This window comes from Pyrgilauda ruficollis, unplaced genomic scaffold, assembly GCF_017590135.1.
Source record: "Pyrgilauda ruficollis isolate IOZ18807 unplaced genomic scaffold, ASM1759013v1 scaffold29, whole genome shotgun sequence".
Lineage (NCBI taxonomy): Eukaryota > Metazoa > Chordata > Aves > Passeriformes > Passeridae > Pyrgilauda > Pyrgilauda ruficollis.
The window spans coordinates 10,672,922-10,699,461 of record NW_024524266.1 but is presented as its reverse complement, the minus strand read 5'-3'; the positions used below and the strand labels follow the sequence as shown (position 1 = coordinate 10,699,461).

The following is a 26,540-nucleotide window of genomic DNA, read 5'->3' as shown; positions in this document are numbered from 1 at the left end:
AGAATTATGTGTAGGGGCCAAGACTGGGGGATGCAAAACCAGGAGCTGTGTGGAATACACTTTGATGAGTTGACATTGACCATAAACATTTATGTTAGTTAAAACCGTATGTCTATACATAACATTATAAATATCAACTATGTTGGTGTAGTTCATCTAGTAAAATGTAAGAAAAAGCTTTGAAGCAAACATTTAATTGTTAAAGCTTTTCTTCCCTATGAGGATTTACTGTGCATGTTCCTAGAATAAATTGTTTTGATTTTGATAGTCAATGAGTGTTCTCCCTGAAATAAATGACTGGGAATATAATTAGTGTGAAGCACAGCAAAAGCAACATTTTAACTGTTGCTCCTGAGCTTAGCCAAGTCCACAGAGGATGAAGTTCACTTGATCATGTGTGCTGTGGGTTAATCAGCTTTGCTTCTTTTTATTTTGGAAGCTTTTGCCAAATCACAGGGAAAATGTGCTTTCTACATCTGATACTGGTAGCTGCTTCTATTTGGAATAATATACATGCAATACATGAGGTGTGGGTAGAGCAAAGTGGAGGTTATTTAGGTCAGTCCTTGATATCTGCATGTCATGTTAGTAAGTCATCAACACTTTTTTTGAATAGGTATATATAAATGGAAAATTGCAAATGGATTCTTCTTTTGTTAAATGCTTTATCCTCACTTTGCTGACCAGAAAGAGCAGAACAGAAGCATTCTGAAGCTTTCTCCAAATCTTCACTCCTGGAGGACAGAGTATAGTGGTAGATAAAGGTAATGTTAAAAACTTAATTTTACTATCTAGGGAAAAAAATTCCGATGTGCTGTAGAAATAAAAGATGTGCTGGTAACACCTCACGCCTGTGTAAGCATTGTTAGGAGCCAAGTGTGTTTTCTTCGTTCTCTAACTATATCTTTGCTGCAACTCAGAGCAAATTCCAAAGCACCAGTGTCTCTTTTGCAGTTTCTATTAAATAAGTATTGAAATAAGACTTAATAATTCTTGAAACCAGAACTAGTAAAAGGAATCTGCAGAACCATCCCTGTACATAAATGCACAGTGCAAGGTTGATGGTCTATGTTGCACTGTACAAATTGCCGAAGTGGTCGCCCACCAAGCCTCTGTTACCCAAGTGTGAGCCTTTGATTTGTAGATTTTTTTGTTTTATCATTTCTTCTGGGATTGTCTTAAATATTTTTAAGGATAGTTTTTGAGAGCATACTGACAAATCCTTGTCATTTTCGCTTCAGGCTCCAAAAGAAAACTTTCTGGCTGAAGTTGGTTTAGAAGCAAACTAAATTTTTGTCATGCTTTTGTTTGGGTACCTAGACATAGAGGTTAATTACCAGTTTGATTATAGGATTTAAAAAAAATCTTTATTGGCTGCCCCATCTGCAGGCAGTCACTTTGCTGCAGAGATCCATGGCCTACAAAGAGGCCACAGTGGAAGGCAGGATGCACAGGGACTGCTGGGGCTTCCTCCAAAATGCTGTCCTGTGACCCTTGAGTCAGCTGAAGTTAGAGATTTGCAGCTGCTATGGACTGGTGCTGTGAGAAGGAGCTCTGGCAGCACAGGAATGGCCTTCAGCAGTGCACTTCAGTGCCTTGAGCTGGGCAGCTTGACATGTTCCAGGTAGCTGTCACAGTGGGAAAATCATTCCAGCTTCCCTCTTCTCTGTGAAGCTAAATTTGAATGTTGGGTGCTGATGTGGGAGTGCCTGGCCTGCAGGTGGAAGCAGGACAGCCACCCACGGCAGAGGAGAAGGACAGCCGCCCAGGGCAGACGGGAAGGTGACTGCGGTTGCTTGGCCAAAGAGCCTGAGCATGAAGACAGGAGCTCAGCCCAGTGTGCTCCAGGTCACCTGGGTGCTCACATCTGGAAGCTGTGTGTGCTCTACAAATAATATTTACAAGTACTGGCTCCTGCACCCTTGGTTTTAAATGTGCAGCGTGGGGTGCTGCTGTGAAGGTTGGATCGGGTGTTGAGCAGGAAAATGAGCTGTGGTGCCCCTCAGTGCAGCTCAGCTCCTCGCCCACCGAGGGCTGCCCGAGGCTTCTGCTAAAGCTGTTCCTGCCTGGGCACGGGAGAGCAGCTCAGGGCTCCCTTCGCTCCTGCTGTCTCTGTACACTTCAGCTGTCACTGGAGAGCGCAACACAGCAGTGACATTTGAAAAACCACCAAAGCATAAGATCACTATTCAGTGCCACTCACCAGCAAAGCCAATTAACTTGAGCAGGAAATGGGGTTTAATGTGCATTTGGAGATTACAAGCTAGTGGAGGTGGGAGAAATGGGTACTTACAGTTCCCATCTGGTCTGCTCATGCTAAAAATATCTGAATTTCTCAGTGAGATGCTAGTGTCTCACTAAGCTCTGGTTATCTGATACCTAATAATCAGTATATAACATCAGCAGATGTTGATACATAGATCTGTATTGTCAGTCCAGAAACACTTTTAATTAGAAATTGAATTGTGCTAGACTACACTATACACTATACAGTTATAAATGTTCATGTGTGTTAAATCTGAGAGAAAAACACTGTCGAGCACTGGTTAAACCTTCAGACTCCTTTCTGCCTGAGAGATTACAGAAGCACATAAATAAAACATCAGTGTAGAATACACCTTGGACACAGTGCTGTTGACTACACCTATGCACTATAGATCCAAAGTTTTTTTTTCTTGTTCAGTTTGGTAACAAAAATTGTTACCAATAAATGGAATTTCTTCATTTTGATGTATATGTTCCTGAAATGAGGCTGTTGAGATTGAATTTAGTGTGATGGAGGAACAAATTTATCTGATCCTATAAAGTTTCCCTTAGATAATTTGGGCAAAATAACTGTGACTTGAGGTTTATTGTCTTACACTGAGGCTTTTTCTTGCGAAAGTCAAAGGACAGTGAACCAGGCAAGTGGTGCCTACAGTATTTATAGCTACTCTCCTTCCAAAAAACGAATTTTGCTTTCAGATGAAAGTACATGAGTGATGGGACCTTTTTTTCAGACTTGGGTGAGGTAAGCATGGGCTTCCTGATCCTAACAAGGTACTTCCATATCTTCTGTTTTAGCACAAGTCATTCTGCTGAAGCAATGAAACTAGTCTGTGCAAGTTTATCAATGCATAAATTGCAAATACAAGTTGGGACTATTGCTAATTCAGGAGATAGGCAGTAAGTGAATGAAAGAGGAAAAGTATTTCAGCCATGGGAAAAAACTTTGTATTTGAAATGTTTATAGCTTTGGGGTTCACAGGTTTGCTTGTTGTTTTAGAATCAAATTTTCAGCTAGTACCACCTTGGCAAACCCTAGAAATTTCAAAATGTTAATTGTGAATTAGAAACAGTATTTTTGATGAGTTTTTGTTTTATTTTGTTTTGGGGGTTTTTTTTGTGTGTGTGGGTTTTTTTTTTGTTTTTGTTTTTTTGTTCGGGTTGTTGTTGTTTGGGTTTGTTTATTTGGTTTTTTTGTTTGTTTGTTTTAATCTTTTCCAGAATGTTTCCTTGTAGAAAGTTGCTGGACAGGCTACAGAAGGGAAGATCCTACCTGTAGATGCCACATGGCTCTGGGGTCTAGGGATGTTTGAAAAATACAGCTGTAAATGTTCATGTGTGTTACATCTGTGAGAAAGACATTGTCAAGAACTGGTTAAGCCTCTGGACTCCTTTCTGCCTGAGAGGTTATGGAAGCACATGAATAAAACATCAGTGTAGGAAATATGGACAGTGCTACTGCTTGGTATGGCTGTGTGGGGGGCTGTATAGCAGGGACCTGTTCAGTAAACTAAATAAATAATAACACTAGATTAATTATCTAGTGTTTTCCTAAGTAAAAATGTTCTGCTAATGTATCTTACCATTTCTGAGTGCTCTTGAGGTGCATCTGCTGTGTGTGTCTGATACTGGAGTCTCCTTGGGGCACGGTTCGGGCTGCACACACATTTGTACACAATCCTATGGAGCTAATTAGGTATCTGTGGGCTTGTGCAAAACTGAGATGATTTGCCATTAATATTTTAGTAATTTTTTCCTCCCCATGTAGTAATTAAGATATTTCTGTCAATATATGTGATCACAAAATTATGGATATATACTCTATGTATCATTTCAGGGTTATTTGGCCAGCATTTTGGAGCAATTTCACCCTAAACTTAAATATACATACCAGTAGGATATATTTTGCTACTGCAGTCTTTGTGTAAGTATGTTTTACAACTGCAGTTCTTGATTAAAATGGATAATTTGAAAATCCAGGGTGGGGAGCAGGAGCATAAGGCAGGTGTCCTAGTTGTTTAACTAGAGCATGCAGTCCCTGACAGCTTCTCTGTTCTATCTGCCAGGCCACCTCTCAGGCAATTAGCCTGGGGTTCTGAAATGTCACTGTGCTTGGCAACTGTTTGTCTTTAATTATTTCATCCACTTAACATCTTTATAACAACAAATAGCCATCCTGGTATTTTAATTAGACATAATGGACAATGCTCCTTTTCTTTTCTGGTTATATTTGAAATCCAGCCTGGCAAATCTAAAAATAAAATTAAGCATCTGAAACTGGGGAAATTCTGATTCTTTGGATTAAGATTCTTGAATGCTATAGAATAAAGAGCTTTTTTAATTAAAGTAAATGTAGAAAAAGATAATTTTTGAAAAGGACAACAATCCAATAAATCTTACTGAACCTACCTGCAAAGCTCTTGTGGTGTTTGCATGTTGCCTCTACCTGAAAGCCTCTCAGCTATATAATAATTAAAATCCAGAAAAAGTGCCTTTTGGCAATAGAAAGTGGCATCTAGGTACAGTCACATGTAGCTTTGTAACTATTTTTCTCCTCAAAGTATAGTTAATAGCTGAAAACTTGAATATTTCTTCATTCAGAAATACCCAGAGGGAAACAATGACAGGTAGAAAATGGCTCTTCATTATTGTCTCAAAGAACAGTCCCAAGGGAGACAAAGCAGGTTTTAGGGAGCAAAATGTCAGTTTTATAGATTAAGATTGTTATTTGAAACAACAGAGTTTGCCGGCAGTACAGCGGGTGTAAGTGCAGTGGTGTCCCAGGCAAGGCCACCCACTGGCAGAACTGCATCCAAACTGGGAAATTTCACTAATTCAGCAGCATCAGTGCATATTGTGGCAAAGGTCTAAAAGTGTTGGACAATGCCAGGTAGAATGGACAAAGATCTAAATGTCTTGAATGTGGTCATTCAGGATGGCCAAAGGTCTCAGTGTGCGGGGCACTGTTATGTAGAGCTGGTCTCAGATGCCCAGCTGACTTTGCTTCTGTCAGCATACCCAACAAGGGCTTTGATATCTGCTGTGTATAAATGTATTGTGAAACCAAATACCATGGGGTATTAGAGAGGACAGATAGGGGTGTTGGTTCAATAACAAAGTGGGAAAATAAAAGAAAAATTAATAGAAACCTTACCTGCTGACAATTACTCAGGTGTGAATTTCAGGAGAGGAGATGCCCAAGCAGCCTGTTGGTCCTTTTGAAATGGAGTCTCAGCTTCCAGTGACCTAATTGTCCTGCTTGGATACTTGTTTTCTCACCAAAAACAGGGTATGAATTCCAAACGACAGAGCTTGCTATGTCTGATCAAGAGAGGCCAGCCTTCCTCTGTCTTGAGCAACCACAAGAGGCTTTCACAAGCAGGATGTGGAGCAGAGCAGTGTGTGTGGACATGTTCTGGCACTGTTTCATCAGTCTGAATAGGTTTGCCTTGCCCATAAAAAAGGTTGAAGCACTGATTAACATGTTGGGTTTTACTTCTGTGAATATTTATTTTCAAGTAACATGGAAGTGTTGAAGGAATCCTGCAGCATCAACTGTTATATTATTGTTGCAGGTCTGCTGCTTACATTCGAACTGGTTTTATGTTATGGTCTTTTTCTTTAGGAATGCTCATTGTAATAAAGTCCCAGATGAACAGCTGGGCCCTTCTCAATCAAAAAATGAGGCACAAGCCCAGTGCCTAAGTACATGCCTTAGAGAGTGGGGATTCTGCGCAAAGGACTTTTGGGGAGGGCTGCAAGATAGAGTAATAAGTAGAAATGTGTGCATTTCCTGAGAGTAAAATCTTGGCTGTTATTATTTGAGCAGTTTCCTTATTCCTCTGCAAGTCTGGGAATAAACGTTTATTAAGGAATTTTCTGCCAGTATCCTTTTGTATTCATTACTCTGGTTGGCAGAAGAACAGCCAGCCTGCATTTACGCCCTGACTCTTAAACATGTTGTTAGCTGTTACGTGCCTCTCTAAGCGAGGGATCAGAGGCTTAGCTGTAAATATGAGGAGGGCTCAGGATAAAGCTGCGTACACAGGCTTAACCCGAGGTCACAGCTCAGTGAGAGCGACTTTGCCGTGGGGCTTTGCTGTTCATTCAGACCTTCTCCTGCCCTCTGCTGGCAGTTCCCTGTTACGGGACAGGGATGCCCTTACGCTATTCCCGGGATAGTTACCTGGGCCAGCTTGCTGCTTGCAGTCTGCTTTGCCAGACGGGATTTGAATTCTTGTCATTAGTGAAATTCCTTGCCGCAGGTAACTGCTGTGCCCGCTGCATTTATAATGTTTTATGAATGTTATGTGAAGATGCATAAAGTACAGTCATTTTGGCCTTTGAATTCATCCCATTGTACAAGCTATCACCCAGGGAGCAGTTGTTCTGTCCTTCAAAACTGTATTCACTTTCTGAAGTAAAGTTGCTGATTTTTGGCAGGCATGCTGATTTGCAAAGTCAAGTACTTGAGTTAAGAGATGCCAGCATTGAGGATGCCTGTGCTATTTTAATGCTACTCTTGCCATCTTGTGTTTGATGCCTGTATGTATTAGAATGCAGTTTTCTTTTACTGTTTTTTTGGTGGATTGTGGTTTTTTTTTCATGTTGGTGTATTGCATATGTAATGAACAGTAATTCCATGTATTCGTAGTTTCACCTGTGACATAGCCAAGTGTGGAATGCTCTTCTCCAAAAAGCCTTCAGGTGTAGTTTTGTTTACTTTTCAGTTTCAGAAAGAAAGTGCAAGAAGCACTAATAACTTTGAACTTGGCTCAACTTTTGTGCACTGAATGAATAAGCAAAGGGACCTAAAAGGAAAAAATGTAATATATATGTAAGAAAGGCAAAATAAAGATTGTACAGACTGTTTCAATTTGGATACATTCTCGTTTCTTTAATATGTGACATTACAACCTTGATCATCTTATAGTATTTTCTGAATTGGGTTGAGATATTCAAATGCTTGAGAAAGCCAACCTGAAAAATTGTGCATCAGCTTTGGATAGCAGTGGGGTTGTGACCAAGGGTTTTAGATCCACTTTTACCAGTTGTGTTTGTGAAGCAATCAAAGTAGAGATGCGTTAGCTGTGATTTTATTGATGGGCATAATGGGATACATTTTTGCTGGCGGATTTCTGAGATAGTTACTGTAAGCCAGGAGAGTGATGAGAATCAGTGCAGGATTTTGTGAACATAGCTCATGGACATGAACTCTCTTGCTGTTCCTCTCCATCCCTCCATTTATCCCCATTCTAGTTTCTGTACTTTAGGTTCCACCGCTCCACATGAGTTACATCCTTTGCCACAGAAGACCTTAACCTGTGCCTCTGCTTGTTTCTTTCCCTTTCTGCAGCTGCCTTGTTCCCAAGCTCAGTCCTCCATCTTTGGGCTCTTGATCCATCAGAATTTCGCATCCTTCTGCTGCTTCTAGCCTGAGTTGTAGGTTTCATGTTTGTTTGACTCTGAGATCGCTGAAAAACTTTCCATTGGAGCTGTAAAATACCTATGCTGATTCACCTTCTTGCCTACTTAACTGCAGGCCCCTTCAGAGCAGTTACAAACCTTTGCCATGGCTGCTTCACTGAGCTGCCACCTCTTGTCTCCTCCTTCCTTGTCAAATCTGAAAATAAATGTCAGCCAAATGAGCAAACAAGTGGACTAGTATGGAAGTAGGATGAGTCTTTGGTAATAAATAAATAAATATGTATTTGACCCGCAAATTTAGTTGTAATTAACCATCTGGGAGCTATAATCACATTTTTCCAGGGGCCTGGCTGCCTTCAGGTAGTTGCAGTCTGTGTGTGCTGACAAGGATTAGAGATGGTCTTTGAAGGTGCTGCTTGGGGAAAAAGCAAGCTGTTATTGTAATGGGGGACAGCTGAGACCCTGCCTTTGTCACCAGGGGCCAGTGAGGCTGGCTTTCAGCCTTCCTACAGAACTGTGCATTTTATAGAAAGGCACTTCCTATGCAAAATCCTTGCTCCCACAGACAAGGATGCCTTTGGAAAGGAACCTGCAAGTGTGACTTTTCAGGAAGGTAGTTGAGGTTACAGTCTATGTAATTTTTCCATTTGTATTTATCTGATAAAATTAATAAGTGCAGTTCTCAGAGCAAAAGGAAGGGGACTTAATTAGAAGTCAGTAACTCAGTAGGGAGCCCAGATAATGACTGCAAATGATGTAAACTGTGCTGTGAGACACCATGCCTGTTTGCACTGCAGCACTGCTTAGACCTCAGGAGATCCTGGGAAGGGAGGGCACTGGAGGCCCTGTCAGCTGTTTTAAGAGGATACCATCCCCTGGATGATCTGTCAAGGTACTCATTGGTGGCCTTTTTCCTGCTGTTGCATAAGGTCCATCTTGGGTCCCTTTGATGCTTGTTCCAGGGCATGCAGGCAGGTGATCCCAGGCCACCTGGTGTGTCACACTCTGCCTTCCTGCCTCCTTAAATTGGGCTTTTCAGCTGCTCATGCTGTGCAAAGAACTGGGGTGTCTGGATCCAGGTACAAAACATCCTTAGGCAACCTCGTCCTAAACAAGTATCTTACTTTTGGATGCCAACTCCAGGAGGAAACAAAGTGTTTCCTGCCTGGGGAAGAGGGCAGGAGGGCTGCTGCTTCTGTAGCCTCATCCAGCAGTAATTGCTGGTTGTTGAAATGCTGAGCAAGCAAGGAAACTGGAGGGCTGTGGTCGGCCATAAATATAAAGGCTGGGACTCCATGTAGCTGCTTACTGCTTTTCTGAGCTACCTTTTCCCATCTAGCCAAAAACTTTAAAATGAGCTTATTAACAAGGGCACGTTAATGGCATCCTTACCGTTTTTCCCAAGGAAGTTTCTGGTTCTGAAACAAGCACAAACAGCATGCTTGTTTGTTCTGAGAAGAGGAGTCAGGCATTTCCACTGAGGAGCCGTGCTTGGAGTTCAGCAGTGGGTGGGAGGCTGTGCTCAAGAGGTACCTGAATCCCAGCTCCTTAACTTGCTTGCATACAAAAGCAAAATTGGTTTTGTTATTGGAGTTGTTAAATGCAGTAGTTATGATTCCTTTTTGATGGATTCTTTTAATTTCGTTTGGATCCTTCCAGTTTTGCTTAACAGCTTTTTAAGACTTTTTTTTTCCCTCCCTCTCTCTTCAGCTATTGATGGATTTCTAAAAACTGATGAAAGACAAAGACTGGCAAAGGAAAGAAGAGAAGAAAGGGAGAAATACCTTGGTAAGTTGGCAGGAGGTGTATCTATTATTTATATATACATTTTAATAGGCTTAACTAACATAGCATTTTTTGTGTTCTGATTTTTAAATCTTGTTGTTCAGTCTGTTTCTGGTCTTTATCACTTCTTTTAACTTAAATTATAAAAAATAATCTTTTTGCATTTCCAGTCAAATATTTAGTATTTTATATTTACAAGTTTACTTTCTTCATTGATTTGTGTGCCTTTGAATATAGGTTTATGTTCAAGATACTGCTGTTATGATCCTGGTTTGTGAAAATCCCAAATAAGCCTTGAATAATACTTAGAATATTATGTAGGATGATTTGATAAAGCAACCTCAATTTTAATCTCTTTGGTTTTAACCATACTGAAATATATAATAGAGTTGTTAAGTGCAGCATTAAAGTGTGTACTTTTCTGTAAGCTGTAAAATGGGTAATCTTTTAGGAGAACTATAAAAAACATTCTTCAGTTCCTGAATAACATAAGTAATGATTTCAGATTTTGTTTAAAACAATCAGTTAGTTTTAATCTGACCAAGGAAATATTGAGAGAATTGTAAAATATATATATAAAAAGTATAAATATATATTTAAGTGGAGTGGGTGTATACACAATTAAAATATACATATATATGTGTGTGTGTATACATATATATATATATATACACATAAATGAAATTTTCTATAGCTCTCTGTGTGTATAAAAAAGTGTTAAACAGTTAATTTCACTTTTTCGCACTGTAATGACAAGAAAGATCAATAGCACTGTTCCTAGAGATAACCTGACAATACCTAGCAGAAGGAATTGTCAGTGTTGTATGATTTTTTGTAAAATAAAAGGTAAGCATACATTTTGAGGAAATGTCAACTAAACAAGTATGGGTACCTGTCAAAAGAATTATAGGAAAATACTGTTTTTCTTGCAATAACTAAACAAGCTGTTGACCGTTTCTTTGCAAAGTCTTGGGCTTGAGACCAGTGACTTGACATTTTTCATTACCATGGGCTTGGTCAGCACGATTCCTTTTGGTGGTTCTGGTGAAAATCTGCTGCTTTTTATACTTAATCTTGACCAAACTTCTGTCTGTCTGGGACTTACTTCTCTTCCAGGTATGCTCAGTGTAGGCTATTCTCTTCTTTCCTCCTGATTATCCCTTCTTTTCTGGTTCCCAAGAAAAGTGATAGGATGATTAGATTGGAAAGGACTTGGAGTAGAAGAGATGAAAAGGAAACTGAAACCTGGAGATTTTGGGAGTGGTTGGCCCAGGGGATTTGGAAGGTGTTGTCTGCAATTTTCTCCCAGATGTCATATATGCCTCCTGGAAGCATATTTCTAAAGACCATTTCTGTCATGGGGAACTTTGGGTTTTGGTCACAGTTTGATTGTGAGAATTTTCTTTTAGAAGTTCAGAAAAAAGCAGTGTGTTCTCCCAGGGGTCAAATCTTTATGCAGTCAGCAGGTACTGTATAGCAATATTAAGTAACTTTTTTTACCCAAGCCAAAACTCACTAATCAGTGGTTTAGCATCCCTAAATTAAGCAACAAGAATTGTACGTGTGTCCATGATGACAGAATTGTTTACTTCTCTGTCCAGAATCAGTCCCAGGTTTCACCTACTTACTCAGAAGGTAATCTTAGCACAATCTCTGGACACCTCACTTTATTTTTGGCTTTTATGAACTCCAGCATGCTTTGTCACCTGCTCTACCTGATGTGGCTAGCAGTTGGAACAATTCATGCCTGGTCACTTGTTATCCACTGTCTCTGAGGTAACTTTTTCTGTTGACAAGTCTGAACTTCATGCATTCGATCCAGGTTCACTGCATCACTGACACTCCCCTCATACTGCCCTGTCTTGTGTGGGGAGGATGAGTGGATTTTCATAGGACAAAAGGGAAAGACAGCATCAACTGTATTTCTAACAAATGTAAGCTAGAAGGTGTTCTGGAAAGCAGGCTGGATTTGAGGAAGAAGTATTGTAGAAGGATTCTGTATTCAAGGGAAAGAAATGGAATGTTGGAAAAGGATCTGGGTGTTGGGAAGACTCTGGCTTTCACCCAAGGGAGTGAGGGAGTAGGGCTAAGAGGGACAGAAAGTCACAGCTGTGGTTAAAGAGCCTGGGGGCAGGAACTAAGGGGAAAAGACTGATCTAAGAAGAAGCATTTGGAATGGCTGGACAAGAGCCTAGGAGCAATGGGAGAGTTAGAAGGGTGATGATGTGCTGCAAAAGGAAACAGGAACTGAAGAAACACAGGCATAAGTGAGCAGAGGCATAAGTGAGCAGGAAGAAGGACTAGCTCTTGTATAAACGGTGTTAATTCTGGCTTTCCCTGACTTTCAAGTTCTTAGCCTAGCAATATTCCTTCTTTGATACTGGCCGTATGTGTGTTGGTGTGTGACACTACAGGCTTGTGTGTATATAGGCATGCTTACAGAACTCCTCTTTCTTGCCTTTTTATGGAATACACTTGCATGGGAAATGGATTTTTCCTCTCAATTTGACACATTAACTCCTGCTACTTGTTCTCCAATGTACACCTGAAGCAACAGTCCAGTATGTGTTGTTGCAGTCTGAGTTTCTGAAAATCAGGGTAATGTCCCATGAAGATTATTGCTCCAGTTCGAATAAACAGCTGGGCAAAACCTCAGTAACAGAAGTAATTTTTTTTCATATGAAAAGGCAGAAGTGGGTAAAGATGTAGCACCAAATCATGAGCTGAAAGATGTATTTTCAAAACTTCATAGAAAACATAGCATATGTTGTTTCCATGTGTTTATTTTAAAGGCTGCTCTGTAACAAGAAGCACAGTTTTAAAGAAGTCCCAAGGGCTTTTGCTTCAACATATACAGCTGATTTCCTTCAAAGATTACTAGGAACAGTATGTCTGAAAAAATAATTTGGCTTTAAGCTTCAGAGGGACTTGAAACATTAAAAAGTTGCTAAATTGTTCTGTGCACTGTTTTTTACATAGATAAGGGGTACAAACTGGCAGCTTGTGTAGAAGGGCTTCCCTATTTATGTATTGAACAAATTGCTTAGATTTACTAATTATTTCAGCACTTCTGTGCACTATATTTTTAATCTCAGTTGACTAAAACCCTGTGTACTTGTATTTGTTGTTTTACACTATTGTTTCATGTTACCAAATAATTTTAAAATAGAAGAAAATTTGCATGATGTGAAATGCACCTTTTTCTCTGCAAAGCTGCTAGGGAGCAGCAGATACTGGAGAAGGAGAGAAGAGCAAAACTTCAGTATGAAAAGCAAATGGAGGAGCGATGGAGAAGACTGGAGGAGCAGAGGCAGAGAGAGGAGCAGAAGAGAGCAGCTGTTGAAGAAAAACGGAGACAAAAGCTTAAAGAGGAGGAGGTGAGGTCCACTGGGAAATGTATGGCAGCCCTGAACATGGCTGAATATTGACATGCATTAAACAATGGGGGGTGGGAGCAGGACTGGAGACATGTGAGCAATTACTGCAGGAGCTGCAAAGCACATCACCACAGCTGAAAGTAGTCTACCACTGCACATCAAAAACACTTTCCGAAACAATTTTTTAACATTTTTGTCTGATCTCCCGGAATAGTCATCTACTGTTGCTAACATATCTGGGACTCTGATTGTCAAATATAAAGTATCACCTTTCTGAAAGGAGGTCTTTAAAGATGAGTGTTTCCAAAAAGGGAAAGATTCTTCTTACTGTTCTGTTTACTGTCCATGAGGAAGAAATCATGTGTTGTTCCATTTTTCCTCAGTGACAGAAACTCAGAAATTTGTACTTAAAGCAGTGAAGCATCTAGGCTGTTTTCAAATTCTAACATGAAACAGAATCACATATTTTTAAGCATCTTCATGCCCTTCCTCTCTTCTAGGCTCCCTGCTGAGATCATTTAAGGTTCTTTTTTTGCTCTAGTGAGTCCAATTTCTGGTACAGCTCTCTGAATGCAGGGTGTATGTGTATATCTCTGCATGACATTATGTGGAGAACACTAGCACTGCTACCCGCAACTGATAAAGAATTAATGATTTTTGGAAAAGGGGGCAGTGGTTTAAAAAAAAAAAAAAAAAAAGCCAAAAGGAAATATTTCCTCAATTCCTAGATAAAAAAAAGCTTTAGAAATCCAGAGTTCTTAGCCTCCATTTTTCTGCCCCCTGTCCTTCCATCAAAATAACTGCAAAACAGATAAAACACTTCTGCATGATTTCACAGTAACATACAGCTGTTCACGGAATTTTTTGTTTGATTTTTCACTTTACTTGAAGAGAACATTGTATCCTGTCATTTGTTTTTCAACTTTAGCATATTCATTGTGACTTCTATGTAATGGCTTAGAATTAATTTAAAAATATTTTGTAATGTGTTTTGTTTCAAATTCTTTTAAGAAAAATGGGAAAAAGCTGAAACAAAGGGTAGGAGGTCTCTCTCTTGTGGTAACAGCATTGAAGTCATGTGCTCCTTCCCCAGCATTTCCTGCTGTAATAACCTCCTGCAGCTAAGCAAAGTCAATTCCCTTTATGAGGGTTGTAAGGGGAAGGGGCAAGTACAAAAGCATCCAAAACCCTGTCCTCAAAATTTTCAGCAGAGCAGGGCAGAAAGGCAGAGAGGTGTCGGAAGAGCGAGTATCCGCCAGCTCCCCCTGCATCCAAGGTTTGCCTTTGCTGAAGAAATGAGAGCAGAGTTGTTGGATGTGAGAGGCAGTGACAGGTCAGACCCAAGGTGTCTGTTTAGTGGGGCCGACCCCATCTCCTGCAGTGGCCTCCTGTACTTCCCCAGAGATGGACATGAGAGGCTGAGCACACTGTGATGTTTTCCCAAGCACAGCAGGCCTGATCCAGCTCCCCAAGACACTGCACGTGTGAGGGCAGGCTTCTGTAATGGCGAGGGAGAGGCTGATTCCCAGTGTTTGGTTGTAATGTGAGTGCCATTCCTAGCTCTGCTCACCAGGACAGTCCTTTATGCTTAGTGTCCAAAGTCCTGTTTGGAAGCTAAAGCAGGCCTGGGTCTGGATTCTTTCCCTTTCCTTTCCACCCTTCTTGTCCCCCAGGCTGAGGAGCCTGAGAGAAGGCTGTGTGGGCAGGAGGACAGGAGAGGATGCTTGCTTGTTTGGGGATGGATTAAAGCTGTGAGAGGAAAGTCCAGGAGCCTCTGAAGGAGAAGAGGGTGCACAGAGGCATGATCTGTAGAACAGGGGAGAGTGAGAGGAGAAGGAAAATGGGAATAGGAGGCATCATCACCTCCTAGCTTCCCTTCACAGTTTCTTGTTCCTCATTTATCAAAATCTGTTTGAATTCTACTAAAGGATTTGCCAGTTTAGTCCCACCTTCCCTGGCCCTTACTGTTGTGATGAACTCCTCAAACTCTGTATGCATAGTAACAGTGGAAGTCTGAGTAAGGATGGTGATGAACCTGCAGCTCCCTGGGCATTGTGAGTTACTCACTGCTTGTGAGTAATTTTGGCCATTTAAGACTGTCTTTACTGGAAGAGCTTTGTGCATGTGTTTCCCCGAGCTGGTGGGGGTGTGTGTGCCCCTGCCAGTGAGCCAGTGTGTACTGTGCCATCTTCTCAGTGTTTCTCCTTTTAAGACCAGTTTACACTGGCTGAGTACTGGAGTACCCATTTTACTTGCTCATCAGCTGTCTGAAATGACAAGTGGAGAGATTTTCTTCCTTGCTCTCTGCCTTACTGGTTGTCCTGTGTGGTTTCCCTGAATTATTTTTCCTTGTTTTTTAACAGAGCAGAAAGTAGTGTACGTAGGAGGAGGTCATTTAAATATTTTTCTACAAAATATTGTTGTTGCATTTGAAAGAGTGTGAGAGGAATATATCTTAACAAATTGGTGGGGACTTGTTGACTCCTATATTAGAGTATCTTCTGCTTGACCATTTTGCTTGCAAATACCTTCTTAAAGAGGTAGCTAAATTTTGATTTATTTGGGTTAATTTTTCCCGCTCTACAATGCCAGTTAAGAGATGGTAGTTTTAAGGTCTCTCTTGGTAGGAATCAAGGTATTCTGTCAGAATTCTTTGGGGCAGCTGGAGGTTGTTGCAGAGCACAGTGAAAGTGTCAGATTCTTCAGAAGGAACTGAATAAATAATATTTAGAAATTATTCTGTCTACATTGACTACATCTTTCTTATCTACAGAGGTCTTTCAGTATCACTGCCCTTCCCTTTGTATTACTGCCCACTTCTTTTAGTAAAAGCAGCCTTGAGGAAAGCAGTGTGTTGTTTTACAGAAGTGATTTTAAAATTTCTTTTAACAGGGAACTGGACAAAAGTAAAGCTAGTCCTTTTTCAGTTAATTTTTTTTTCCTTTGCCTGTCTTGAACTTCCATGTAAATTTGGAAATACCTTGTAAATAGATGTCTAGCTGTACACAGGTTATTGGGAAGAGATTGTTTTGGTGCATGTGCACTATTTGTTACATTTGTAAAAAGTATCTGCTTAGACGCAAGAGTGAAAAACTCTCAAGATGTTTTGGCTTTAATTATTTCCTGTACTCCATTCCAAAGATGAAGCCAACTGATAATCTCAGGAAACAGTGAGCTACTTACATACAGTGCTATATATGAAGTGAGGAGGAAGAGATGGTTTGGGGCTCTTTCACATGTTTGTCTTGCAGATATAAGGAGATTGATTTAGAATTATTTGCACAAATTATTTTAAGTCATAATTCTTGAAGCATTATTTTTTTCCTAGTCACATCTGTGTTATATTTTACACAGAGGAAAGGAAAGAACTTACTTGTGAGGAAACAAGTAATTTGACTAAGTTTTGAGGGGTGGGTTTTTGTTTGTTTTTAATTCAGACGATACAAGTGTTTATTTTATTGTCAGGCTAAGGAAAACTTGCATGAATAACTGGATTTTGAAAAGTAATGTGTATTTTAGATGTTAAAAGTAGATGGCTTTGCCTTGTGATTTTATTCATTCTTAGTTTAACCTACATGCAGTGCTTGTGCATTATAAGGTTTTTTTGTGCAAAAACTCCCTATATCTTGAGAGCATACATTATTTCCTCTATCTGTAGCTGTTAGAGTTTCCAAATGAGATCACATGCATAGTCTGATATGTTTTCAAGAAGGTGTTTCACCTATAACATAGACTGGAAGGGTTTTCCGCATTGTTTGCTGATGAAGGAAAGCTTTGTCTTGTGGTTTAGTTTTCATCGTGGAACAAATTATTAATGTATGAGTTGCTTATGCTATGCTTGCTAAAGTTTTATTATTTTTTTGCCTTTTTAGTTTTGTGCCAACTTAAAATCTTTTTTAATAACTATCCTTTCTTTGTGGAAAGCAGCCTTCATATTGTTCTTTATCTAACCTATATCTGCAGAGGTTTTGTAGTTTTAATAATTATATTCTATAGTGCTCTAATGAAAGGCTCTTTGCAAATGAAAATGAATGATCCTCTCCAAATAATGTAACTGAAGATTTCAACCTCAGATTGTAGGTAGCATGGGCTTTCAAATGCATCTGAAATGTCATTTAATTTCTTTAATCTATTTCAGCATGAATTTTATTCTTGAAACAATATTTTGATAGTAGGTGGTGTAAGTGTATTCTGTGTTTTGCAAACTATAGAATATTGCTTACTCCAAGCATTGTTTAAAAACCCCAAACAAGACAGCAAACAGACATGACTGCTTTAATCTTACCTTTTTGATTAATGAATAACAATATTCATTGGAAATGGAAAAATGGGAAAAAAATGGTTCCGGGTAAGAGTATGATTTAATGAGAAAGAAGTGGGAGGGTAATTTTCCTTGGTAAAGTGTGGGTAGAAAGATAGATTGGGACAAGCTGCATAGTAGAAGAAAGTGGTGAAAAGAGGCACACTGCAGAGAGGAGCTGGTGATGAAATACGTGAGGTTTGGAAAAACAAAAGGGGCTCAGACAGAATTAAGTTAGAGAGGTGGGGAGCTAAAAGTAAAAAAGCACAAACTTGCAAGCAAAGCCTACACACACAGGATTTAAATGTCAAACTTGTATCATCAAGTAGTAAGAGAAGAAAGACTGTAGGAAACTAAAGCAGAGAGGACTGACTTCAGATTCCAGAGTGTGGAAAAAGATTGTTTCCTTTTCACAGGCAGGGTGTGTGTAAGAAGCAATTGGGATATTCAGGACTGTGGGGGTTTCTGTGCTCTTGCAGAAGAGGCTCCCCTTGAGCCTTGTGATGCTTCCTTCATTTGCTCTGTAGGGAGAAGGAAAGAGGCAGAGCTCTCATTTTCATGCCTGCCTGGACACTGATGGCACTGAGCAGACAGAGGGGGGGATGAAGGGGGGAGGGGGCAGGGGAGCAGCTGCCTGCTCTCAGTGGTCTTTGAATGATGTTACCTGATAGACCATGAGCTCACGACACGACTGAAAGATCGTCTGCCTGGGCACAGCAGCAGAAATTGTGACAGCAGGGTGGGTCACCTGGCCAAAAGGTAACAGGGGCAGGAGAGCTGGGAATGATAGAGGATGCAAGAATTTATTTTTTCACTCTTTGTATAGAGAGTAATAGCATATTTTAGAGTGCAAGTAATTTGTAATAAAATTAGAAGAAAGCTTAAAGACTTAAAAAGGTAGTGCCTTGCTGTTGACACTGTTGGATAACTGGTGGCAGGGTTGGGTGAGGTGGAAAAAATGATCTCAGAAACAAATTACTGCAAGTCATGGTAGTAGAAGAGATACTTCAAAGATGTGGGAGAGGCAGAAGTATATTTTAGATGTCCTTTCATCATCTTCTGGTTATCTGGCAATGTAAAAAGTCTATGACCAGGGTCAGAAACCCAGGAAGATACGACAAAGTTTGCAGGTACATGTATAAAAATATGGAGATTACTGGAGGTGCCTGATTTTAGGGTCTGATGTGCTGAAGGAGCTTCATCAGAGATGACTGGGCCACCACCAGTGCAGAGCCTGAAGGAAACACACGTATAAACAAAGAGTGAAATTTTTTTGTAAAATAGCTCAGGAAAGCCAGACCAAAGGCATTAATCAGTGAGAGAAAGTAATCTGGCCAAGAGATGTATGAAGGGTTTTCACAATTTATCTGAGCTGCCAAAAGATATTGGAGATAGAGCAGGGGATTGATAAAAATCAAAATGGGTATGATGTAATCACATCCTGCAGAAGCCTGCAGGATCCAGTTTGAAGTGGATAAGAGTAGGAGTTTTATGCTAGACCAAAGGGACATAGCAAAGGTAATAAGGAATAGTACCAAAAATACTAATAGGATCAAAGGGCTAAAACTAGCTGGGGCAGGAGCTGGAGGCAGCAAGAGTAGACTTATCTTTCATAGTAGGGGCGGGGCTGCTGAAATGTGAGGGTGAGGAGGTTGCCAGATGCGAATGAGGTACTGGGAGGAGGAAAGGAAGAGGCTGTTAGATGATGGCATTGTGGGTGGGGAAGAATCACATTTTATCTGCTTGAAAGGAAGAAAAGAAAAAGTGCAGGGATCATTGCCACAATAAATCACTGAGAAACTAGCATTGGGAGGAGGTGGGAATGAAACTCAGTGAAGGTCTTTGAGAGTCAAGAGGTGATGGAGAGGGAATAAAGTGACCATAATTAGCTGTAAGTTAAAGGTAGAGCAAGATTTGGGGAGAGAAGAAATTAATTTTATTCTTTCCCCTGTGAAAATCCTAACTCATGGAGACCATGGGGGTGGCAGGGGGGAAAAAAGTAAATCTTGGGGGCAGTATGAGGTAGGTATGCACTAAAATAAATACACAGAGAAGAAAAAAAATCAGAAGGTCTTAAATGCCTAGACTTAAGGAATATAGATGAAAGAAGGGAGTTTTTGTAAAAATAAATAAATAAGTAGGGCATCCTGCAAAGTAACCTACTTTGGCTTTGAAGTGATCATTTATCTGAGTGACTAGGTGGAGCCACTGGCATTGCAGCAATTTAACTGTGCTCAGAAAGGGATGGGAAAAAATTCTGATGTCTGCATAGACAAGAAGGAGTTAATGCTTGTCGAGCATTATTCTTATACAAATTAAGTCCAGTGCACAGCAGCAGCCTCACCAGCAGGAGCAGATGCTAGGCAGTGATGCAACCTGTGTTATTTACTTAGGCCTCTGTAGTGACCTCAGTGGCTTGCAGACAAAGGATACACATATCTGGAGGTAGGTAGCATGCTGATACCTTCTTTATTCAGTTCTTTTTCTTTTATTGCGAGCCAGCTCCTGTGAGCATCTTGTGTGGAGCAACAGGGGAACTGTGTATTTTTAGCGTGGCTTCAGAAGGCGGGGGAAGGAAGCCCCCAAAGAACTGATTGGGATTTGTGTCTGGGCTTGTACCAAAATTACCAGGAACGTTTAGAAGCCATGATGCGCCGGTCCCTCGAACGCAGCCAGCAGCTGGAACAGAAGCAGAAGCGATGGTCGTGGGGAGGAGCACTGGCTGCAGGCTCAGGAGGCAGAGATGGTAAGTGAAACAGGCTGCCTGCATTGCAGATCTGGAAGTGCAAAATGCATGAGATTGTGGAGATAGTAAGTATGATGGGTTTATAGTCAGGGTGGTACCGCTGCCTTGGGGCGTGAATAAGTGCTTTGTAATTGCTTGCCGGGCTTCCTCTCCCTAATACCTTCTGTGGAGACAGGTTCCTCCTAACTTTAGGAATGCAGATCATTTTAATAGAGTAACCAGAATCAGTTTGGAGGATGCTAAAGGCTAAAATTAAAATTGATGCATTGTCTCCATTAATAGTTTCTTCCACATTGTCTTCCCGTGCACACAGTTAGCAAATTTAATATGCACCAAAGGACTGAGTGCTGTCTAGGGCTTGCAAATGATGTTTTTGTTTGGTACTTCTAAAAACCTGGTAAGAATTTCTAGATGACTATGCAGTATGTGCAGTTTAAAATAGTTTGGGTTTTTTCCCCACGTACATTCTGTTACTGCTATTTTTGCTTTGGCTTCAGAGGAACTTCTTTTTATTACATAATGAGTCATGTGCTGCTTTTATATTTCAGAAAGGTGCGTGTTTTCTCTTTTAAATAATATAATTTATTTGAATTTGTCAGGTTTGAATAAAATGATGTTATAGGGAAAAACATCCATGTTTAGGTGTTGATGGAATGTAACACTCTTTTGTGAACAGTGTGTAAGTATACTTAACTTTAAAAAGACAAATTGTTTCATATCATAGTTTTCATGATAAGTCATTAAAAAAGCCAGGAAATTATAATAATGGAAGAAATCTCTTATACTTTGAGAAAGAAACCAGTTTTCTTTGTGATGCAGTTTGTGCTTAATTCCAGCTCCCCCGACTTATTCAGTAATTTCTTTCACCTCTTTTTGCTCTGATTTCTCTGCTGTGTAGGTGAATCAGAAAATACCCCACCCCCTGTTCTAGGTTTAGCTGCCAACACCCTTCCTCCAGACCCTGTGACCTCTACTGCTCCTGCTGATTCCTTCAATGGTATTTCAGAGAATCACAGTACCATCGTGTCTCGTTTATAACTGTTCTAATCACTGTAATCCATCCACTGATCTTGTTCTTCTTAACCACTGTTTTCTTATCATTTCAGTCTGGTATTCTACAGCATTACTCTTAGTGATGTAGACCAGTGTCTTTTAATTTCCTTTTAATTTTGCCATGGTGGAGCAGTGCATGCCTCACATTCCAGCACAGTAGAGGCATTTCATGGTTTTCTCAGTAACTGTAGACTTCTACTGCTCAGATTCTCTTTTTTTTTTAATTCTGTGGGTGCTCTGTGTGTGTATGTAATTACATGTATATTTGACAGTTCTAATGGATGTGCACAGGTGCTGTTGGCAAAAATTTCAGTTGCACAGTAAGAAAATGTGTTATGAAGACCATGTTTCATCAAAACAGCCCTCTTTTTCCATCTCAAGGGCCTTCTTCTGCAATATTTTGAAAACAAGCAAATTTGGTACAAACAGCCGTGTTATGTTTTCAGCTTCCTAGAACAAATTTTGGCCAAGCTGGAATTTGTAACAAACTCAAGTGGTTGACTTTATTTGAGCAAGCATGTTTTATATTGTTCAGGTTTAGTTTGTTCTTGTAGGTTTGTTTTGGGATTTTTGGGGGGTTTTTTTTTTTTTTTTTTTTTTGTTTTTTTTTTTAATTTTTATTCCCATAAAAGGGCTCTGAAGTAGATGAGTTCTCCAAAATAACAAATGGATTGCATATAGGATTTCAAATTGAAAATGTGATTTGATTTGATTGCAAATGTATTTGGTGTTTTGAAAAGAAAACACAGCCTGTGCTTTTGAGAAGTAGATTCCTTCTCTCCCCCAAAGGAGGAGTTAAGCTTGGCTATTACTCCTACAGAATTCACAGTAAATATTGTTCTGCCTATGATCTCACAGAACTAATATTTCTGTGCAAACAGATTCAATTTTTTTACTGATTGTTGTTCATGTGCAAAGGTATTTGCCTGTGCAACTGATGTTTTGCAGCATACCAGCATTATATCTGCTTTTTTAAAGAAGGAAATGTAGTGAATTGCATTGTTTACTGTAGTAGATGGAGGCAAATCTTAGAAACCACACTAAGGCAATGATTTGATGGACATAATAGGGACGGCAGTAACTTAGGAGGTGCAGAATTAGGGTCACATACGTGTCTAGCTGAAAATACTTTTGGTTTTGAAAGAAGTAAAATTCAAATGTAGGGGACAAAGCATCTGTGCTTTTAGCTTCTGAGTATCATACAGTGATCATCAGGTACTAGTACTCTGTACTGATACTTGAGTAAGATTTCTCTTTCATTCAGCTGAATGAATCTCAAAGTAGGAAATGGATATTATGCTCAAGCAGATTTTATTGAATAGTATTTCAGAAGGAAAATGTACCAAAAAAAAAAAAAAGGTCTTTATTTTTTTTCTCTTTTTTAGTTCTTCTCAAGCACAAAAAGATAAAGCCAAATGGCTGATGCTAGCTCAGTCGTTAAAACAGTGAGGTCTCATATAGATGCACAAATGTTGGTTATGTCATTTTATTATAAGAGTAATGTCTGATGTGAACTTCAGCTCTTCCAGACTGAAGGTAGAGGGGAGGGGGAATGAGGATGTGTTTGGAGTTGCCATATACGCAATTTGTTTTCGTTGGGTAACTTTATGCTTGTGCTGGTATATAATTATCAGTGTCAGTATAAAAAATAGGCTGTTGGGAAACTGGAATGTTAAATTCACAAGCAGAAAAGTTGCATGCCAAAGCATGTGTCATAGGGTGCTGGTCCTCAGTGGTCAGAAAGAGCTCATCTCATGCCAGTTCAGTGCTGTGATCAGTGCAAGGGCCACGAGTACAGATGCAAGGTTAATTTTTGGAGTTTATCAACACTGTGGTGTGAATACAAATATCTTCAATGCGTTTCTCTGCAGCATGTGACAAACTTTCAGCTTCTACAATGAATCTGCCAAAGCAAATGGAGTCGCCGATCAGTAAACGCCTCTCGTCCTCCACAGCGGCCATAACGCATTCCCCCGACAGAGGCAAGTGAACATGCTGGTCTCCTGCCAGCATAAACTCCTTCTGCTTAAAGCACTTCTGGTCCATAGAGCTTTGGGGTTTGCTTATGTCTGTTATTCAAAGGAACTCAAACATCTGAGAGATTCTGTATTATTAACATGGTTCTGCAGCCTGTCCCAAGGCTGTGCTGCCATGCTGGAGATCGTAGTCCAGCAACAAATGCCATGGGCCTTTTACTGATGCTTTTCCAAATTCTGATACTCCAGCAAACCTGGTTTTAAGTACAGGCTGCAACTGCAGCAATTTCCTATAACTGTACTGCTTGTGACCTCCTATCAAAATAAGGAAAAAAAAGCAAAAGCAAAGGTGTGGCCTGGCAGTAGATATTGGTTGTTGCATATGTAGGGATATGTCTGATGAGCCACCTGGGAGACTTCAATCTGGTGACCAGAGTTTAGAGCCCGTTAATTTCTTATGAAACTCTGATCCTCAAGTGACTCCACAAAAGATGATCATCCTGTAGGATTAGTGGTTGCTAAACACTACAAAGAGCACTGAAGGGTTTATCTCACTGTGAACTCTTTGGATTTTTTTAGGTTTATTTTGTGTTTGCTTATTTCTTTACACCCCATTTTTTAAAAGTCTAATGGGAAAAAATATATTTACTGAAATAAATTATGAAGGCTTGTTGCTAGAATGAAAAAGAGAAGGTAAATTTATTTTAATTTTTTAATTGCTTAAGCTCACCAGAAGCTTTGAGGTTATTATGACAGATGGCTATATATACATGTAATAGGAACATCTATATATATATATATATATCTTATATAGTTGACACTTACATTTATGGAGCAGTAAGTAATGCAGGCATATTGTATAAATAAGACTTACGTAACATGTGAGATGGCAGATTTCAAATGCAGTCCCAGCACAGGTGGCACATTAGTGAGCAGCTGCGCTGATCTACCAAGTGTTTTACCTTTCCTGCTGGGGAAGAAGATAAACTTTTTTCTTGCTGAGTCACGAAAGCAACCATTTTGCAGAATGGAACATGCCTCTGAGTAAAAACAAAATACAACATGATCTTAACCTTACTGTGTGTAGTGTATAAGTGGGAAATTTAAAACAATGGAGAAATTAGAAGGTTTTTTTCAGAGGGAATGAAAATTATCTTCAAGTATTTTAAATCTCACAAAGTTCAAGAATTTTTTGTTATTTCATTTAATCATTTCATCATTTTGTTTCAGTTATTTTAATGTAACATTGTTTTATTTCTTTGCATTTTAAATTTTATTATATTTGCTCCCATCCTTCAGCTCACCGCATGCATCTTAGTCCCATGGAAAACTTTATTGTTTCTCGACTGCTGACTCCCACACAGTCATCTTTAGCCAGAAGCAGAAGTACATTAATGCTTTCTGAGCAGTACAATACTCCAGGTAAAAATGTGACTTCCTCACTTTGAAACCATTGAGGTATATTTTCAGCTGCATTTATGTAGCTCTGGCAGAAATGGAGTACTATGAAACAAATGGCAATTTACAGGACAGTACAAAATCAATGATGAACTAAGTTGTTTCAGATAACAGTGTATTTAAAATCTTTGAAAAGCACATTATCTTTTCTGTGCTATTCTGAATATCTTTTTTAGAAAAAAATCATTAAAACTGCAAACTATAAAAAAAAATTAATATATTCATTTAAAAAATAGGTTTTTAGACGAGGATATGACAACTCTTGGAGGCTCTGATTGATTTATTAACATCAGCCTTGTCATACCCAAATAGCATGTAGAACAAAACTCCCAGTGCACCACTGAGACTTAATTATTTTTACCAGGGTTCCAGTTTCTATCTATTAAGTATCTTTTTGTCTTTAACTGTGTGACTGTGTCTATGTGACGCCTATATATATGTATAGGTGTAAATACACATACGGAAAACCAGACTATTGATAGGAAGGAAGGTGTCAGTTCCAGAAATTATTGATCTTTTGATAGTTACCATTCCTATGTGTAAAGTGTAGACTAATAAAACCATTATTTTGCAAACATCTACAAAAATAATGTTTCCAGTCCTGCTAATACTTGGGCAAGTACCTGGCTTTGAGTGGTTTCTTATGGTAAAGCCATACTTGGTGATAGCATTGGCTGAAACAAGACAAAAGTTTAACAGCCCTTTTTACTTGTAATGGAACACACAAACAAAAAAGAGCCCAAAGCATGCACCCAAATGCCTGTCTGCAAAAGGACACACTTTTCCAAGATTAGACTATTTAGATTATAAAAGACTGATCATCTTTATGATGAGTGTTTTCACACATCTTGGTTAAATTAGGCTTCAGTTCTACATCTGTGCTTTTCATGCAAAGCTGTTTAAAAATGAATTGCTAAGTAAACCTGCTTTCCCTGGTGTGTTACTTCTCTGTTCAGTGCATAGGGACATTGATACTGAATGCCTCTAAAATTGCTTCCCTTGTTTCTACATTAGAAACAGCCTCTACTGGAAGCAGAAATGTTTTTATATAGTACTTGAGAAAGTGCCCAATTTCATTACTGCTCAGGGACCAGCTACTGTCAAGAGTGAGCAAAACCCAAGTCAAAATTAGATCAGTACATTCTGCTTAAGATTTTGAGCTGAATTGCTGAGGCCACCTGTGGTTGATTTTTTTTTTTTCCTGTTTTGTATTTGATATCAAAGAAATCAATAAGGATGACTTTTGTCCTTCTTCTCTCATTTTGTTTGTAAATTCTCATGTTTATCTCTTCATCACAGGATCTTTAAAGTAATACACTGGCATGTCTGACAAGGGTACAATTTGTTCTGAAAACTGCTTTTTCATTGAGCTGAAACAGGGCAGCTGATTTTGGGAACAGCTTTTTGAGCAAGCATCCTCTTGCCATTTCCCCACAAGGCAATCAGGCTGTAGCACAGGTTGAAAACAACAATCTCAGAGGCCATTAACATTTTGTCAGTAATTGCCAGCAAAACAGTTGAGGGGCATCTCCTATTTGTCATGTACTTCTCACCATAGAATTTACTTCTGAATAAGGAAGAGGGATCTTTCTTTCCAGGAGCTCATGCTGTGCCTCCTGTCATTATGCTGGGGTCAAAATTGTTCTGCTACTGCAGAGCAATTTTCAGCATACAGCATATTTTCTGTATGCTTAGAAATGAGGAGCCTCAATTTCAGACTCTACAGCAACACATTATTAATGTCACACGAAGTCAAGATATTCAGTAACAATTGTTACTGGATGCATAATTAATTCTTTTAACAGTTGAAGTAAAAATATTTATCTTAGGCAGCTTTTAAGTTTCTGAATGTTTTTGTTAATGTACAGTGACCTTATGCCAGTTGGTTGGAAAGTGGGCCAAGGAGTACAAAGGTCCAGTTAAACTTCAAAGTATTCAAAAAGGCTTCATAAAAATTTTATTAGGGCTGTCTCTAGTAAAAAATTTGGGAATGTGACTTTCTTTACATTAGTGCATAATTGCTACTTTTTCAAAGTCAATATCCCTCCTGACTTAAAATTGGAAACATTCTATCACTTGATTGCAATTAGTGTCTGTCTTATTGATAAAACATATACTCTGTTGATTGTTCTACACGTATGTGAAAGTTTCAT

At 39.4% G+C, this 26,540-nt stretch overlaps 1 protein-coding gene across 1 annotated transcript in view; it reads left to right on the top strand.

Annotated features, from left to right (window-relative positions):
• The first annotated feature begins 9,130 nt into the window (after window positions 1-9,130).
• The window catches only part of MAP7D2 (MAP7 domain containing 2), a 36,084-nt gene continuing 18,674 nt past the window's right edge, over window positions 9,131-26,540 (top strand). Inside the window, exons 1-7 of the mRNA XM_041472382.1 lie at window positions 9,131-9,221; window positions 9,403-9,480; window positions 12,691-12,854; window positions 19,786-19,900; window positions 20,799-20,897; window positions 22,825-22,935; window positions 24,229-24,351. Of these exons, the coding sequence (XP_041328316.1) occupies window positions 9,131-9,221; window positions 9,403-9,480; window positions 12,691-12,854; window positions 19,786-19,900; window positions 20,799-20,897; window positions 22,825-22,935; window positions 24,229-24,351 (781 nt within the window). The remainder of the gene's footprint in view (window positions 9,222-9,402; window positions 9,481-12,690; window positions 12,855-19,785; window positions 19,901-20,798; window positions 20,898-22,824; window positions 22,936-24,228; window positions 24,352-26,540) is intronic.